The 15469-nt window shown below is 41.3% G+C and overlaps 1 protein-coding gene across 7 annotated transcripts in view; it reads right to left on the minus strand.

The window, feature by feature from the left end:
• Positions 1–2510: 2510 nt before the first annotated feature.
• The window catches only part of agrn (agrin), a 259292-nt gene continuing 246333 nt past the window's right edge, over positions 2511–15469 (minus strand). For 5 of the 7 annotated variants that reach the window (XM_063465477.1, XM_063465483.1, XM_063465479.1 and 2 more), the window contains 4 exons: positions 15339–15371; positions 13268–13492; positions 10502–10605; positions 2511–5542 (listed from right to left, as the gene is read on the minus strand). In XM_063465477.1, the coding sequence (XP_063321547.1) occupies positions 5382–5542; positions 10502–10605; positions 13268–13492; positions 15339–15371 (523 nt within the window). In that variant the 3' untranslated portion in view covers positions 2511–5381. The remainder of the gene's footprint in view (positions 5543–10501; positions 10606–13267; positions 13493–15338; positions 15372–15469) is intronic. The other 2 variants (XM_063465481.1, XM_063465480.1) reach the window with 1 other exon arrangement.

The following is a 15469-nucleotide window of genomic DNA, read 5'->3' on the forward strand; positions in this document are numbered from 1 at the left end:
CTGTCTACCTCCAAAGCTCTTGCTAAACTCAGCTCTTCTCAGAGCCACTCAGTTTCTCAACACATTCATCAAAATGAGCTTCCTCCTTCTCCTAGTTTCAGTGAATCCCGTCTCCCTGGAAAGGTTTGAGCTGAAACTGTCCACGCCCCGCTCACTCCTCTGTGAGCCACCCGGGATCATCATTTAATTCCTTGTGTACATGTTCTGTTTTGTTTTGATTTAATTCCTGGAAAGAAAAAAAAAACCCTTTAATCAAACTACTTGCAGTTATTAACTTGAAAATGATCTTTCCCTCAGTAGGATCCCTCACTGGGCAAAACTATTTCATCCACAGCATTTCATATAGTTTTAATTAACACAAGATGCGGTGTCTTTCTCTGTCATTAGCGAGGAATAAATTAAACTCATTAAATCTCGAGCTTAATGAAAATGCTCGAGACAGATTTGGGATGCGCTGAATGATGTATGAAGCTGTGCAGCAGCTACTTTTTGTTCTTTTTGAATCTGGGACTTTCAATTAGCAGCAGGCCACCGCAGACTGCTGTTTGATGAGTTGAATTATAAGAAGTAAATATCACTCTAGCCAAAAAATGTTGTTTATAGGCATGTTTACGAGCGTGTTTTTTGCTTTAATTGCTCTTAAAAACTGCTTGGCTTTGGATATTTTGAATGTGAGCAGAAGCCTCTTGTTAGCACAGAGCTGTGATTACCTCAGTTTGCGGAGGAAGACTAATGATCCTGAGATATTTAAGGTTTCCACTAAACTGCACTTAAAATATTTTAAAACTGACCTGTGTATGGAAATACCACAAGCAGCCTGAACCACTGATAAAGGCAGGACGGATCCATGCTTTCATGTTGTTTACACTAAATTCTGACCCCAGTTATCCAACCAGCCAACATTTTTCCAATCTTCAAATGTCCAATGTTTTAGAGCCCATTTGAATTGTATCCTCAGTTTCCTGTTCTTAGCTGACAGGAGCAACACACGCTGTGGTCCATCTGGTCCCACTTGCTGTGTTCAGAGATGGTCTGGTTGTAAAGAGTGGTTATCTGAGTTACTGTTGCTTTCCTGTCAGTTCAAAACAGTCTTGTCCCCTCTCCTCTGACCACTGGCATCAAGACGGCATTTTTGCCCATAGAAATGCTGCTCAGTAGATATTTTACTTTTTTGGACAATTGTCTGTAAACCCCAGAGATGGTCATGTGGGGAAGACCCAGTAGATCAGCAGTTACTGAAATACTCAGACCAGACAGGCTGGTCTGAGTATTGTAGTCATGGAACAACAGTGCTGCATTCAAAGTCACTTAAATAGCCTTTCTCCCTCATTTTGATGCTCAGTTTGAACTCCAGCAGCAGCATGTCTACATACCTAATTGCAGTGGGTTTTGGCCACGTGATTGGATGATTAGATATTTGTGTTAGCATCCAGTTGAATAGCAAAACGGCTGTTCCCATTTGGTAAAACGATAATGAGTTGGTTGTTGCTGAGGGCACTTGTTCATGTAACACCAGTTCTTAGAATATTCAAGTCCCCCTGTATATATATTTAAAAAATCCTAGTTGTTCACATAAATCAGCAGTGCATCATCTCGTCACGTGAAAATATGTGAGCTTTAAAGCAAAGTCTGCAGTGACCAACTCAGCCACAGACTCAAAAGGCTACACAAACATCTGCTAAGGAGCACTGCTTGTGGTAAGTGGGGAACTGGCACACATCTCTTTAGTGATGACAACTTTGATTTAGTTTTTTCAGACAGGAAATGGTGTCAGTTGGTTTGAGTTGGGGTGACCTCTTACACAGCTACATGACAAGGTGTTTATTACAAGCCCCTTCACCCACGCACTCTTCCTTTTCTGCCATCAGTTTGAAGTAATCCAACAAATTTGTCCACTGCTACCTGGGTGAAACAATTCATTAAAGCTGTCGACGCTGGAATAATGAAATAACTAGCCCAAAGTTCTGATCCATACTTAATTGGGAATCTCTGGAAGATCAGTGACTCTATTCTGTTGAAGAGAACAAAATCAAACCAGGGAAATGTGAGACGTTGGTAGGGCCCCATGAGCACAGATGTGCTAAAATCATTCCAAGAAAATGACCTGTATACTTCCTAGTGGTTGAAAGTTGTAACCATTAATATTTCAGTTTCCAAGCTGCTTTTTTCCTGCTAAAATAGCAAACTGTTGTCTAATTTAGATCACTGTACTTTCTGGAATGAATCATTCAAATGTTGCTAAAAGAGTGCTATAGCCACAACTGGGCCTAGTATTCCCCTAATGTTTGAGCTATGAAAGTCACCAATGAGCAAAAAATAAATCAAGTAAATATGAATAATTCTCTAACTTTGATCTCTACTCTATTATCTCATATTAGAACTGAAATATGCAGGGTGGTGGGAAAGCGTAAGTGCTGTAAGTTCTGACCTGTAATCAGTAATCAAAATAAATACTGAGCTTTGATGCGGCACGAATGAGGACAAAATGAAGATGACAGACAAGATGAGACTCCATTTGGTTGACGGTTTATTTCATGGTGGTAGGAACACAAGACAAAGGTCATAAAGTTAGTAATGTTCAGGTCATGCCACTCTTATCGGTGCACTGCCCTTTGACGAGGTTTGCGCAGTCAGACAGTAGTTTACAGAGGCCAGACATGGAGGGTAATCCACATGTAGACATAAATAAGGAACAGAAAATAGATTCAAAAATCAGTAAATAGAAGATTTTTTTTGTAAAAAGCCAGATGGGATATTTGCGTAAGCCCTCTGGGATATTTTTTTCATATGAGTATGAGCATTATTACTAATATAGTCATTATTATTATTATTATTTTGTATTACTCATTTACATTATCAGAATGAGGCTAATACACTGGCTAAAGTAACAAAACAGTTACATGGATAACGTCTTCGTCACCTGCTCGCAGTTCAAGATGACTGGTTTTTAAGGCAATTCATAGTTTCCATCCAAACCATACATGGACTGCAATTGTCTTTTCTTTTTTTGTGTGTGTGTGTGTTCTCGTGTCCAAGTGGTTCCACCTGAAGTGGTCAAACTCCAAGAAGAGTGTAATAAAATAAGACCAGTTTAAGCTTTGAGAGAGTGACTGCTGGAATTTTAAAAGCATCTTGGGACACTAGAAGAGGGATTCCTGCCCTGGTGCGGACGCCCAAAGAAACAAACGCACACAATCAGCTTCAGGGCTATTCCTCCCCCATTTACAGAAGTATAGAGCATCGTGTGGGTGAACAGACAAAAGTCAGACATGGCTCCAGTGTATAGTACTAAAAACATAAACCTCCACAGATCACACGTTTTTGCTAAATTTACACTTAAAAATTGCAGGGCTGTACAAAAACAGGTTGCTTGATGACTTTTAAGGAGGGAAAGATAATTAGGAACCTAAGAGAGAAAAGGAAACGAACAAACGAAAAAGTACAAGACCATTTGATACTCAACCACGAACAGGCATGATTTAGTCTCAGAATATTGCCAAGGTTCTCATATCAAAACAAGTGTCTTTCAGTCATTCATCGAAGCTTATTGTGGTTCAGCAAAGACGACTCCACGTTGCAACAGTTCACTGAATTGTACAGGATTCGCACTAGTTAAACAAACCCATGCGTTACTAGGTTAGATCGCAAGTACTGAAGGATTATGTATGTTTTCCCAGTTTTTTGCGGCTGCTATGGCTTCAAAGGGTCACAATAGCGTCATAGTCTCTCTCTTTTTCTCTCTCTTTCTTTCTTTCACTCAACAGCCAAAAGAAGAAAAAAAAAAGATTCCTCCAGGAATGTTCCTAGGTGAAATACAAAAACATGAATTTAAGTCTCAGGTAGAGTTTTTTTTCTCTTTTTTTTGTGAAGATTTTTTTCTCTTTGTGTTGACTGACTGCTGTTTGACAGGACATTCCCAAGAGAAGTGGCTCTCGTGATAAGATCTCCCCTTGCCTCCTTTCTGTCTGTCCTTTTCTTCAGTCTTTGCTTTCAGCACCTCCTTAAGGTCAGATATGGTAATAACTCTTCCCTTAGACACCATTAAAGGCCCTGCAAAAACTAACTGCTCCCGAGAATAATACAGAAATATATCTATCACAAACAAAACAAAAAACAAAAAAATGAGGAATGACCAGACTTTAAAGATGTCTGTGAAGCCTGTACTTTCTGAAATCACTGAGAAGTGAAAATAAAAGAAGAAAAAGGAACCTCGATTAGTTTAAAACAAGAACAAAAAACGCCCCCCTCCCCCGACTCCCAGTTATTCAAAATAGATTCTTTTTCTTGGACTCAAACAAACAAACAAAAAAAACCCAGATTTTTCAAACCAACACTGCAGAAGTGCATGCATTTATAGTGGTCATCATTAGTTCATCTGCTGATTGTAGAACAGAACGCACAATAGTACATGAGAAGCACAATTTCTCCAACGAGAACCCATCTTACATATTCACAGTCTCAGGTATTATTTATATACTCTATATTTATAACATCTATCCATGTCTGTGATTCATGTCTTGACTTATGACTAATAATATGCAAGTCATTGTTGAACGCAGCGCTCTCTCTCTCTCTCCGTCACATCGGGTTGCGGTGTTAGTGAGTCATATTTCAAAACTAAAGGCTTGGATGGGATTCAGATCGAGTGGAGAGTTTTTTCTTTTCTTTTTTTTCCTCTTTTCAGGGTGCTGTGAGATGGGGTTGATCGAGTGCTTATGACTGTGTACTTTCTCACTGTAGCAGCTTGACTGATTTCTGAAAAGTCCCATTAGGAAAATACAGTGGACTGAATACCAGGGCTGAATACAGAGTTTCTTGACTGTAGTCGGCAGCTGGCTGCAGCATCGAAGAAACGCACGCACCGGCTAGAGCATCCATCTCTCGTGAGGGAATGTGTGTCTATCAAAGATGTATAGGCCATGCTTGGGGAATGTGGAACGGCAGATATGGCACCGAGACAAGGCAGTAACCGGAGATCATCAGCAGGGTCCACCGTGTTCAAGTAAAGGATGAGAATAAAAAATAATAAAAAACAAAAAGCTGGTAGGGCTGTTTTTTTTTAAAAGATTCTTTTAAAACATCAAATGTGACATGGATTTAATATCTGTTGTTTTCACCGAGGTGCCTTCTTTTTGGGAAAAAAAATGAAGGGCCTTGAAAGAAAAGGAATTTTTTTACTGTGAACGGAGGTGCGGATAAGAGCAAAATATATAAAACAAAAATGAAAACAACATATTCATTTTCTTTCCATATAAAAAGCGATGAGAAGTATACAAAAATAGAAAATAATTACAGCAGGAGACATGGGCGCTATAGAGGGTGCGGGTGGGAGGGTTTCTTTTTCTTTTTCATTGCTTGCGATATTTCTGTCTCTGCTGGAGTTATTTGGCGGCGGAACAGTGTAATATTCTGGGGCTGTTTAAGGCGTCCTCCACCAGGTGGAGATCCACCCCGTCCACCACCACGTCCTTGATGCAGCCAACGAAACCCGTGCTGTAGGCCTTGGGCAACCGGCGGGCAACCGGCAGCTCCTCCAGACCACCTGAGAAGGGACAGGAGACGAGGTTACTTTGACTGTGAGTCACTTAAAAGGTTATTTCAGTCAAATCAGCCAGCACTTCCTTTTTAACTTTAAACTTTTCTTTTTTTCACCTGCAGAAAAATACTTTGCACAACTAGTCAACTAATCTTAAAAATCAGTGTAGTGCCCCTTTAAAGATCAAACAGCGGGATAAGGGTTCGGCTTTTGCAACGAATTAAACTGGAAATATCCATCAAATAGCCAACCTTTGAAATATTTTGGTACAAACTACAAAAGCAGCTACATGGTTTTGTCAGGTTGTATTACAGCCTTTGATATTTTTCGCTATGACACCAGCTGATGGACATGACAGGATGACAGTGTATTTGTCAGACTGCCGTGATCAAAGTGAGAAGGAGCCTAGCACGGCAGTCACACAAAACTGAAGTCAGACAGAGAAGAGAGAATGTTCTTTTAATTTGACACGGTGTATAAAGTACTAAAAAAAAAAACCACTACAAAAGAAAGGTGGTGACGGAGTATAAAATGATGAATGCTTAACATCCTCATTATTTTTAATTTGTTTCCATCTTTGGTGCTAAGCGCTCACTGCCGTGCTGTAAACTCCCCGTGTATCACATGTCCATCACCTAGTCTTCTCAGCTCTCTGGCAGCCTTTGTTTGTATAGAAGTCTGATTTCTTATACGTGCTGCTCTTTGCTGCTCATATCTGAGTTGGCCCTGAGGTACAAAACACAACAGCATCCTGAAAGCAAAAGAAAACTGAAAACAAAACATTTCAGAAATGGTCACTTTTTTTTGTTTTTTTATGTTGTTGTGTTTTTCGAACTCTGGGCCACCACTTGTATACAGCTGCTAACTACTCACTTCTTCTCGTACTTATTTCAAAGAAACCAAAAGCAGAAAATCATTCTTTTCCTCTGTGGCTCAAAACCCCCCCACAGAAACTGAGCTGATGGTTTGCAGCAAGTTTGCAGATGTTAAAGGTAGAGTCTGATCTACTGAACATTGTGGACTATGCTTAAAAGCTGAGTCTGTGCCAGGAAACCAACCAGTTTAAATAAACTCTACTAATTCTGCCAAAAAGAGAATTATGCTGGAAGCCTGTTGATGGCTACAAAAAGTGTCTGATCTATGTGCAACTTCCTAAGCCAAATATTAGTGGGGGTGTATATATTTAGCCTTTATTTAAATATTTGTGATCCTGTGTGGTTTAAGAAAATACCAAATAATTTCAAACTTGTGCACCAAATTCTTGTTTTCTAAAGTCATTAAAGATGTATGGTGTAGAATTATCTCACCCTGGAAAAAGAACAGCTCTAAGAAATAATGAAAACACCCCAAACTACCATGACAATCATGCCCATGATAAATGCTATATAAACTTATGACCATAACCAGTGTTGGGAAGGTTACTTTTAAAATGTATTCCACTACAGATTACAGAATACCTGCCCCAAAATGTATTTTGTAACGTATTCTGTTACGTTACTCAATGAGAGTAACGGATTATGAATACTTTACATTACTTAATATACTATCATGCTTTGTACAACTACATGAATGTACTATTGCTGTGTGATTTATTACTATTACTGAAGGCAACTCGCCATACCAATGGCAACTAGATTTTTAAATCGTAATATAAAATGAGTAACAGTAAGGTGGACATTAGGTAAGGCTGCACTTTTTGCAGCGATCTCGTATAGAAAACTATTCCGTACGTATATAAAACAGGTCCGCGGCTCCGAACCATAGTAAAGGGACCTCTGGCCAAAGGTCGGGTTCTGTGTCGGGCTCGTAGCTGAAAATTAGCTTTACTTTGGTGTCTGTGTTAACTTTGCTAGCGAGAGACAGAGAGAGGCGTTGAAAGGCTGCTCCAACGGAACTTATTGTTTCGGAGGAAAACACAAACACAGTCGAGTCTTAATAGCTTACTTACAACTGGGCTCGTCAGGCACTCTTTTTGGCTGCAGTGGTTATTATTATATTTACATGCTTCATACATGCTATGTGTTACAGGCAGTGTGTTACATGCCTGTAACATACTGCCTATTGCCTTCACATTATATAATTGTTTGAATAATACTTTTTTAAAAATATTTCTTCACGTCATTATGAGATGTGAGATTGAGACACAGACATTAGAGCCTCTTAATGCGTGTTTTGTTTGAGTTTCCACCGGCGTGGAATTACCAAAAATAGAGATGGCATAGCTTAACCTATGAAACAAGAAAAGACCGCCGTGTAATCCATTTATTTCAACAAAGTAACTGTATTCTGAATACCACCTTTTTAAACAGTAACTGTAACAGAATACAGTTACTCATATTTTGTATTTTAAATATGTAACACTGGTACATGTATTCTGTTACTCCCCAACACTGGCCACAACTATATATATTACTTTAGTGCAGTGGTTCCCAAACTTTTTTTTTGCTGGGCCCCCCTTTGTTTTACAAGAAAAATGTTCGCGCCCCCCCACCACCTAAACACCCCCCCCCCCCCCCCCCCCCCCACACACACACACAAACACACCCTCCAACCACACACACACCCATATTTTGTTTTCAAACTCCATTGAAATTGGCAACATTTGGTAAACAATTAAGCAAATACAAGTAAACTGCAATAAATTATAGGTAGTAATAAAATACACTACTAACTCTTTTACGCTGCGTCCACACACGTATTTCAGAAAACGCAGCTGTTTCTATGCGTCTGGGCCTTTCGTCCACACGTAAACGGCGTTTTGAATCACCGAGAACGGAGTTATTCCACGCTTACATACACACACGCAGTTACTGTCCCTCCACTTAGAAAGGCAGAGGCGTCACGGTGTAATTATTTTACGTGTAGTTGTTTTTTCCTGTGTAATAATATTCAACATTGCTATCAATACATTTTTAAAAAAAGCCTCTCTGTGCAAAATGGGTTTAAAAACATAAACAACTGTGGGATACTGTTAGTCTGTGATTTGAACCGGGGGAACAAACTGTGGCAGGATCAGTCTGATGTTATTTGTATCCCGCTGTAACTTTACTGTATAAAGAGCTAACAAATCCAAAATGTCAGGAGTAGTTAGTCATTACAACAAGTGTTTGTGAACTAAAAATCAAGAATTTGGGATCCTGTTTGTCTGTGATTTGAACAGCCCAGCGCATGCTCCCGACAAAGGGAAAACCAATTCTGCAGGGGAGACCTACCTTGGCACTTGTGCAGGTGAAGCCAAAGGGAAGATATGCTTCACCATATTTTCTAGTCTTTGGCTTAGAATGAAGTTGGTTTGGAAACATATTTGGCGATGCTTCATCTCCTGCTTTGCGTTTGTGTGGGAGCCCCGTCAAAAAACCTGTCCATTATGCTAGCAATGTCCAAAAGTTCTTTTTTTTTGTTGTCAAACCCCCCACCCCCACCCCCCCCACCCCCACCCCGCAATGGCCCCACACTTTGGGAACTTCTGCTTTAGTGGGAGGAGGTACATGTCAAACTAACAGCCACATGGATGGCAGGACCCAAGGTTTCCCAGCAGAACAGTGCCCAAAGCACACTGCCTCCACTGGCTTGCCAGACCAGCCTTCACTCCCTGCATACATCACTAACTCTTGGCTGCCCATGACAATGTCACTGGGTTACCACGCTTCCTTCCTTGGACCACTTTTAATAGACACTGACCACTGCAACGGGGAACACCTCACAAGGGCTGCAGATCTGGAGATGCTCTGATCCAGTCGTCTAACCACCACAATTTCACCTTTAGCGAACCCTCTCAAATCATTACGGGTGTAATTCTTCCAGCTCTCCTAATTTTTGGGTGCCTGCTCAGCTTCCTCTTTTGATGGTGTTTTGAGCAAACATAAAGTAGTCATTAGTGTCTTTCTCACTAAGACAGTGTGAAACATCTTTATTCAGAATTACTTTGAATCTGTTCTTAGGGGGAGAGAGACCAAACCTTCATTTTCCATGCCTTACCTATTTAGCCCTCTTTTCTGTTTCCCTCTTTGGTATCTACAGGGTCAGAACCCTCCTGCATCCCTTTTCCTCTTTACTTGATGCCCGTGCGACTCATTTCACCCCCGCACCTCCGTCTCTTCCATGTTTTGTGAGGCCGAGAGTTCACATTCCCGCTGAGCTCTTTACATCCCCTGTCCCTGCCCACATTAATCGGATTGTGTGCCTCCGAATCAGGAGTCGACAGGGCTAATTTCATGCGAGTTACAGATGAATTAATGATGAACAGCGAAAAGGGGATTTAAAAAGGGAGAAGGGCTCTCGATGGGAGGGCTACGTGAGGATTATATATTCTTGCTGCAGGGCTCGCTCAGCACCTGTTCCACTGCGCTGCCTCCCCATGTGTGTTTGTGTACGCGTACCTGAGAGCACGAGCACACCTCTTACATGCGGCGAGACTCTTTAAATGTCACTCGGGCTGCTTCTCCTCACAGACCTGCGTCTTTTTTTCGCTGTGCACTGTGCATTTTAAAGAACAGTCTGACTTTATTTTGCTGCCCGTCTTCAATGTTATTTCCTCAGAATGTTCAATCCAGCGGTGCTGTGTGTGTTCTTTCAAAAATGATTTCTCTGAGCCAAGTTCAGCCTAAATTGAACTCGAGGTAGATAACGGGCCGACTTTGGTCATTTTCAATTCAGGAGAGCAGACAACTTTGGAGTTAGTCAGATAGCCTTTCATTTCTCAACTCAATACCTGAATAGGCTTGGACATTTTTTTTTTTTTTGCCTAAACTGCAATCTTTTTTTCACCTGCCAGAAGCTTTGCTTATCCTCTGCAATGGCATTGACTTCATTGCTCATTTTTTGGCAGCCCAACCAGTGGCTAGGATGAAAAAGCACTATTTTGCACAATTACAAGCATTGCCATGCTTTATGTATGGCATAGCTAGGCACATTTTCAAGTCTGAATTAAGAGTTCCACTTTTTCCTGCATGTGTGGCCACCTACCCAGCCAGAGTGCTCCATCTGTGTCCAGCTGTGTTGATGCCAGAGGTGATGACCCTGTCACCGGTGCCTCGTTGCCAACCTGTAGAGAGCCGTCTCGAAGTGCTCTAAAGAGGAGAAAGACAAAAGTAGAAGGGCACTGGAAGTGAGTACGTGTGTGTCACAGCGAATAGCTTTAAATTGCAGTTTCGTTTAGTTTGAGGCATCAAGACTCTATTGCTCGACTGCCAGTATACTAAGCACTCACATAACTGCCTTTGCCAAGCAGTGTTCTAAATGTGCCTGTCTACCAGCTAACAGATGCCGTTAGAGCACCATTTATTTGAGGTGGCTCCATGTGGCGCATTAGCACACACTTAAGAATTGTGAAGACAGAGCTGATTTGAACCCCGCTAAAGTGGGCTTCCAGCAGAGAGAGTGTCATTAGAAGCAAGCCACAAACACAGCTAGCTATGCAGCTTTGTGAGTCGTATGCCACATGCTGCGATTTACACCATCATTACCATCGAAATGATGTCATCTTCTCATGCGGTCTCCCTGTTAGTCTGGGATGAGATTTGGCCTAGTTCCTGTTTGAAATGGATGGAGCAGCTTTTCAGGGATCGATTATTCCCGCCTTACATGATGAAACCGAACGAGTTATTCCCCCACGTGACCAGTTGCTGTGATGCCGAACGTAAAATGCTCACCAACGATAATGCAGGGGTCGCAAGGAAGGTGCTGAGTTCAGGCAATTAATTTATTTTTAATGAAGAAATCCATTAAAGTGACATCACCATGGGACAGAAAAGTTCAGCACACTTCGTGTTTTTTCTCTTCTATCCATTATTCATTTACTAAATGTTATTTTCTCTAATTCAAGTGTTATTTATTGTTCGTGCACATGCACCTACAGTCACTGGCCACTACATTAGGTACACATTTTCAACTACTTGTTAACACAAATATCTGGTCATACATGTCACCTTGGCATTAAGACGTAGCCTAGACAACCTACTGCAGTTCAAGCTGCGCATCAAAATGAGGAAGAAACGTGATTTAAGAGACTTTTAACATGGCGTGGTTATTGGTATTTCAGAAATCTACTATGATATACCCACAAAGCAATCTCTTACTGATTCGCTGGCAAAAATTTATTATTTAGTTCTGAAGGTAAAATGGGGTCCAATCCAGTGCCAGCAAGTGTAACTTATAAATTCAACTCAAATTTTATGTATATAGCACCAAATCATAACATCAGTTACCTCAATACACTTTATATTGTAAGGTAAAGACAGTTTAACAATACAGAGAAAAGTATTGTTAAACCCAACAATCTGATGACTCCCTCTGAGTAAGTGCTTTGGTGACAGTGGTGAGGAAAAACTCCCTTTTAACAGGAAGAACCCTCTGGCAGAACGTGGGAGGAAGACAGGAAAGTGAGTGTCAGTGAGTGGTCTATGCACCTGCTACAGGTTTGTATAGACAAGGTTAAACTGTATCAACAACTGTTTATGATGAGAATGACTAGTTTTGTGGTAAGCACAACGGCATCTGTCCTGACAAACTGATCAAATAAATTCTGTTGTTAAAGCCACCCTCTTCCAGCTGAGGGCCCTTGCGAAAATTAAGAAAGTTTTGTCATCTGCTGACTTTGAGAAAGTAACTCATGCATTTATTTCATCCAGACTTGACTACTGCAAAAGTCTTCATTTTCAAAAAACCTGAAGGGCATTTGTTTTTGCACTTTGCACTTTTTGCACTTGAGACCCATGTTTGGTAGTAGTACTAAGCTTATGCATTAAAGTGCATCAGACTCCACCTCCGGGTAGCAACAAATATGCAACAGGTTTAGACTTCATAGTCAGCTGCATGGATTAGTGCAAGTTTGCACAATCTAAGGTCTCAAGCATTAAATCTGTTAATGATTGATTTCACACATTTTGTAATCTCTGAGTTACAAAAATGTCTCTGAGGTCCACTAATGTGTGACAAAACGTGAAACTCCATGAATGATGAGACTTTTTCAGATTAACATCACATGCATTTTCTGACTGTTTTGAAGCTTTTGAGTTTAGATAAAACAAGGGGAATACCACAGTTCTGCATATATGATATGTCTAGCGAGCCAAGTCTTTGCAGAGGCAAAGTCATTTTCACTTCTCTGCCGAGGCAGAGGTTCTAGGGCTTGAAAGTCCCAGTTGTTAAGATTATAGCAATTTAAGCATGTGGTATGTCTACAGCTGTCCTGACAGGTCAACAACAGTTCAAATGCTCACAGTCTGCTTGGACCTTCGTCTTCACTGCTTGCAGCTATATTAATGTTATTCATACTGTCTTTCTATTCTTTTAAATCAGGCATTCTCGCAACTCATCTACAGAGCAAAATACAGTGATGTGTATGAAAGGGAAATACACATACAAAAACGCATTCACTTTTCTTATTTTTTATTCATTTATTTCCTGCCTATGTGTGTGTGTGTGTGTGTGTGTGTGTGTGTGTGTGTGTGTGTAGATATTGCAGGATGTTCTTCCTTTTTGAACATTCATTACCGTGTCAAAGCAATTTGATGCATAATATCATCCTCGTGCATGACCAGGCATGAAAATAACGTTAATCTGGAACTAATCAGAGTCATCTCAGTGTGAGGGATCGCTGTGTAGCCGAGGATTCATGCAGGAGATCACAGTGTGCAGCAACACAAACACAATATGGATTAATTCTAATCCTGGTCTAAATGTAAAAGCTTCCATCACTGATCCCCTGTTACCTATCGTCTCCCGTCTTACCTGCTGGCCTTGATGCGTATCCAGCTGTTGGTGTCAACACGCACAGTAGAGCGCAGCACCACGGGTTTGGAGCCCAGGTCATAGGTCATTTGGACATGTCCATCTACAATTGCTAGGGCAATGTAGTCTGAGCGCTCCACGCCCTTCCCGCTCCACAGCACCAGACCCTGGGTCGTGTCAGTTCGGATGCTCAGTTCAAATTTGTTCACCAGCAGAGCCTTCTCGCTAGAAGGAGAGAAAATACATGTATTTATTTGTCTGCTACATCAAAAAGATTTCTAATCTTTAACATACCTATGGATATTGCATATAGGAAGCAAGGGTCCTGTGCTGTCGTCTCAAAGGCGCATTACCTGTGATGACATCTGGTTCTATTTGCTTACATATTTAGAAAGAAAACTTTGTAGCTTTAACTCTGCAATCACATGCTCACAGAGTTACCGGGATTTTGAAGGAGAATCAGGATGCTGGGTGAGTAGCAGGGGGCTGTTTCGCTATTAGCTTTTCTACATCCTACTGAGCCTGAACTGCACTGCTGCCTACTGCTTCCTTTGTTGCTTTGTGCATTGCTCTGTGTGTGTGTTGTTTAGGCAGCTGTTTGATCTCCCGTCTCTTGACTGCTACAGCTGCCAGGGTGATTTGGATGCAGAGACTAGGAGACTTCCCTTCTATCCTTAAGAGGCACTGTAAGCCACTGTCACCGCTGCGCGAGAAAAGTACACAGAGCAATGTGCCTCTGCTGAATTCGTGCACAGACAGACAACACCGCACATCCATGTCTGCATACAAACGCACTAACAAAGGTCCTCCGTGAGTCCACCAGAGATACAGCAGACATCCAGGCAATCATACCTCATCATTCAGTCTCTGCACATTTGTTTGCACATCAGCAAAATGGAACTACTTCCAACGTCTTCAAAGGGTATTTAAACACAAAGACAGAGACAAGGTGAGGGCACGTACGACAAAGAACGAACAACACATGGATTCAATTAAAACAAAAAACAAACAAAAAAACAACACCACAGACCTGGAGACAGATTTGACAAGACAAGACAGACAACAAGGCAAGGGAGTCAGCACAGCAAACAGGGAAGCACATGGGAGTACAAACAGGACAGGAAACGGGAGGGAATAAAGAGAGAATGAGAATGGCAGCTCTCCTTAACCTCGAGGAGATTTTCTTCATTTTTTTTCCTGTTTATCTTTCATTAAATGATGTCTAAACAAAGCAGTAAGATGATATTTAACTTTGGAGGAAATAAACTTTGAAAGCTCATGCCAAAAATGATGCCAGTCGCCTCAGCAGAAGCAGAGGGGAAAAAAAGGATTTTCTTTTCCAAAAACATGCTTAGGTTACAAACATCGACCCCCTTGATTAACCAAAACTGCTGAGGTAAACAGGAACACACACACACCAAAAAAATATATATATTTTTTTCTCCAGAGAGAAAAAAAAACTAACAAAAAATACAGCTTAGTGAACCTTCTCCTGGCAAACCCTCAAAGAGCTTACAGGGCCCAATAAATCTCCACTGGAGCGGATTGTCAGTGATAAGGTCAAGGTTATTAAAAGTGCTGAATATATCATGAATAAAACAACGGCAGCACACAGCGCTCTAGATCTCATATACACCACAGACTTCATAGATTTCTGCTGTGATGCTGTTTCTTTTTGGAAATGGAAGAGTTTTATCTTCTCAGATTTTTTTCAAAGCTGAAAAAGGCCTCTCAGGGTGTGGACCTACACTTCAACTCTAGGTGGCAGTAGTGCTTAGAATAATAAAAAGCCATGTGGGAGGACAGCTATTGCAAAGAGACTGTAGCTCTGGATGGATTTGTGCTGTTATCAGAGCTCTTAACTTTTTCAGAATTTATTGAAGCATATGCAGAGGCTTTTTGCCTTTCGTATTGGTAACTCTATCTCAGTAATGGAAACAGTGTTGTCTCTGCGGAGGAGGATTTAGCCCTGTGAGAGGTCGACGAGGGGTTGTCTGGAGGGAAGGGGAGGAATGAGGAGGTGATACGCAAGCCGACAGCACCACATTTTTGATAGCTTTGAGAGACTCACCTCTGGTCGGATGGGTTCTCCAGAGACTCGGGACTTAAGGGAGCAGGGGGAGAAAGTCAACGGCATGCAGTGTAAGCGCAAGGGGCAACAAGGAGAAAGGGAGGGAGGGAGGGAGGAGGGGAGGGAGGAGG

The sequence above is a fragment of the Pelmatolapia mariae genome, linkage group LG20, assembly GCF_036321145.2.
Source record: "Pelmatolapia mariae isolate MD_Pm_ZW linkage group LG20, Pm_UMD_F_2, whole genome shotgun sequence".
Taxonomy (NCBI): Eukaryota; Metazoa; Chordata; class Actinopteri; order Cichliformes; family Cichlidae; genus Pelmatolapia; species Pelmatolapia mariae.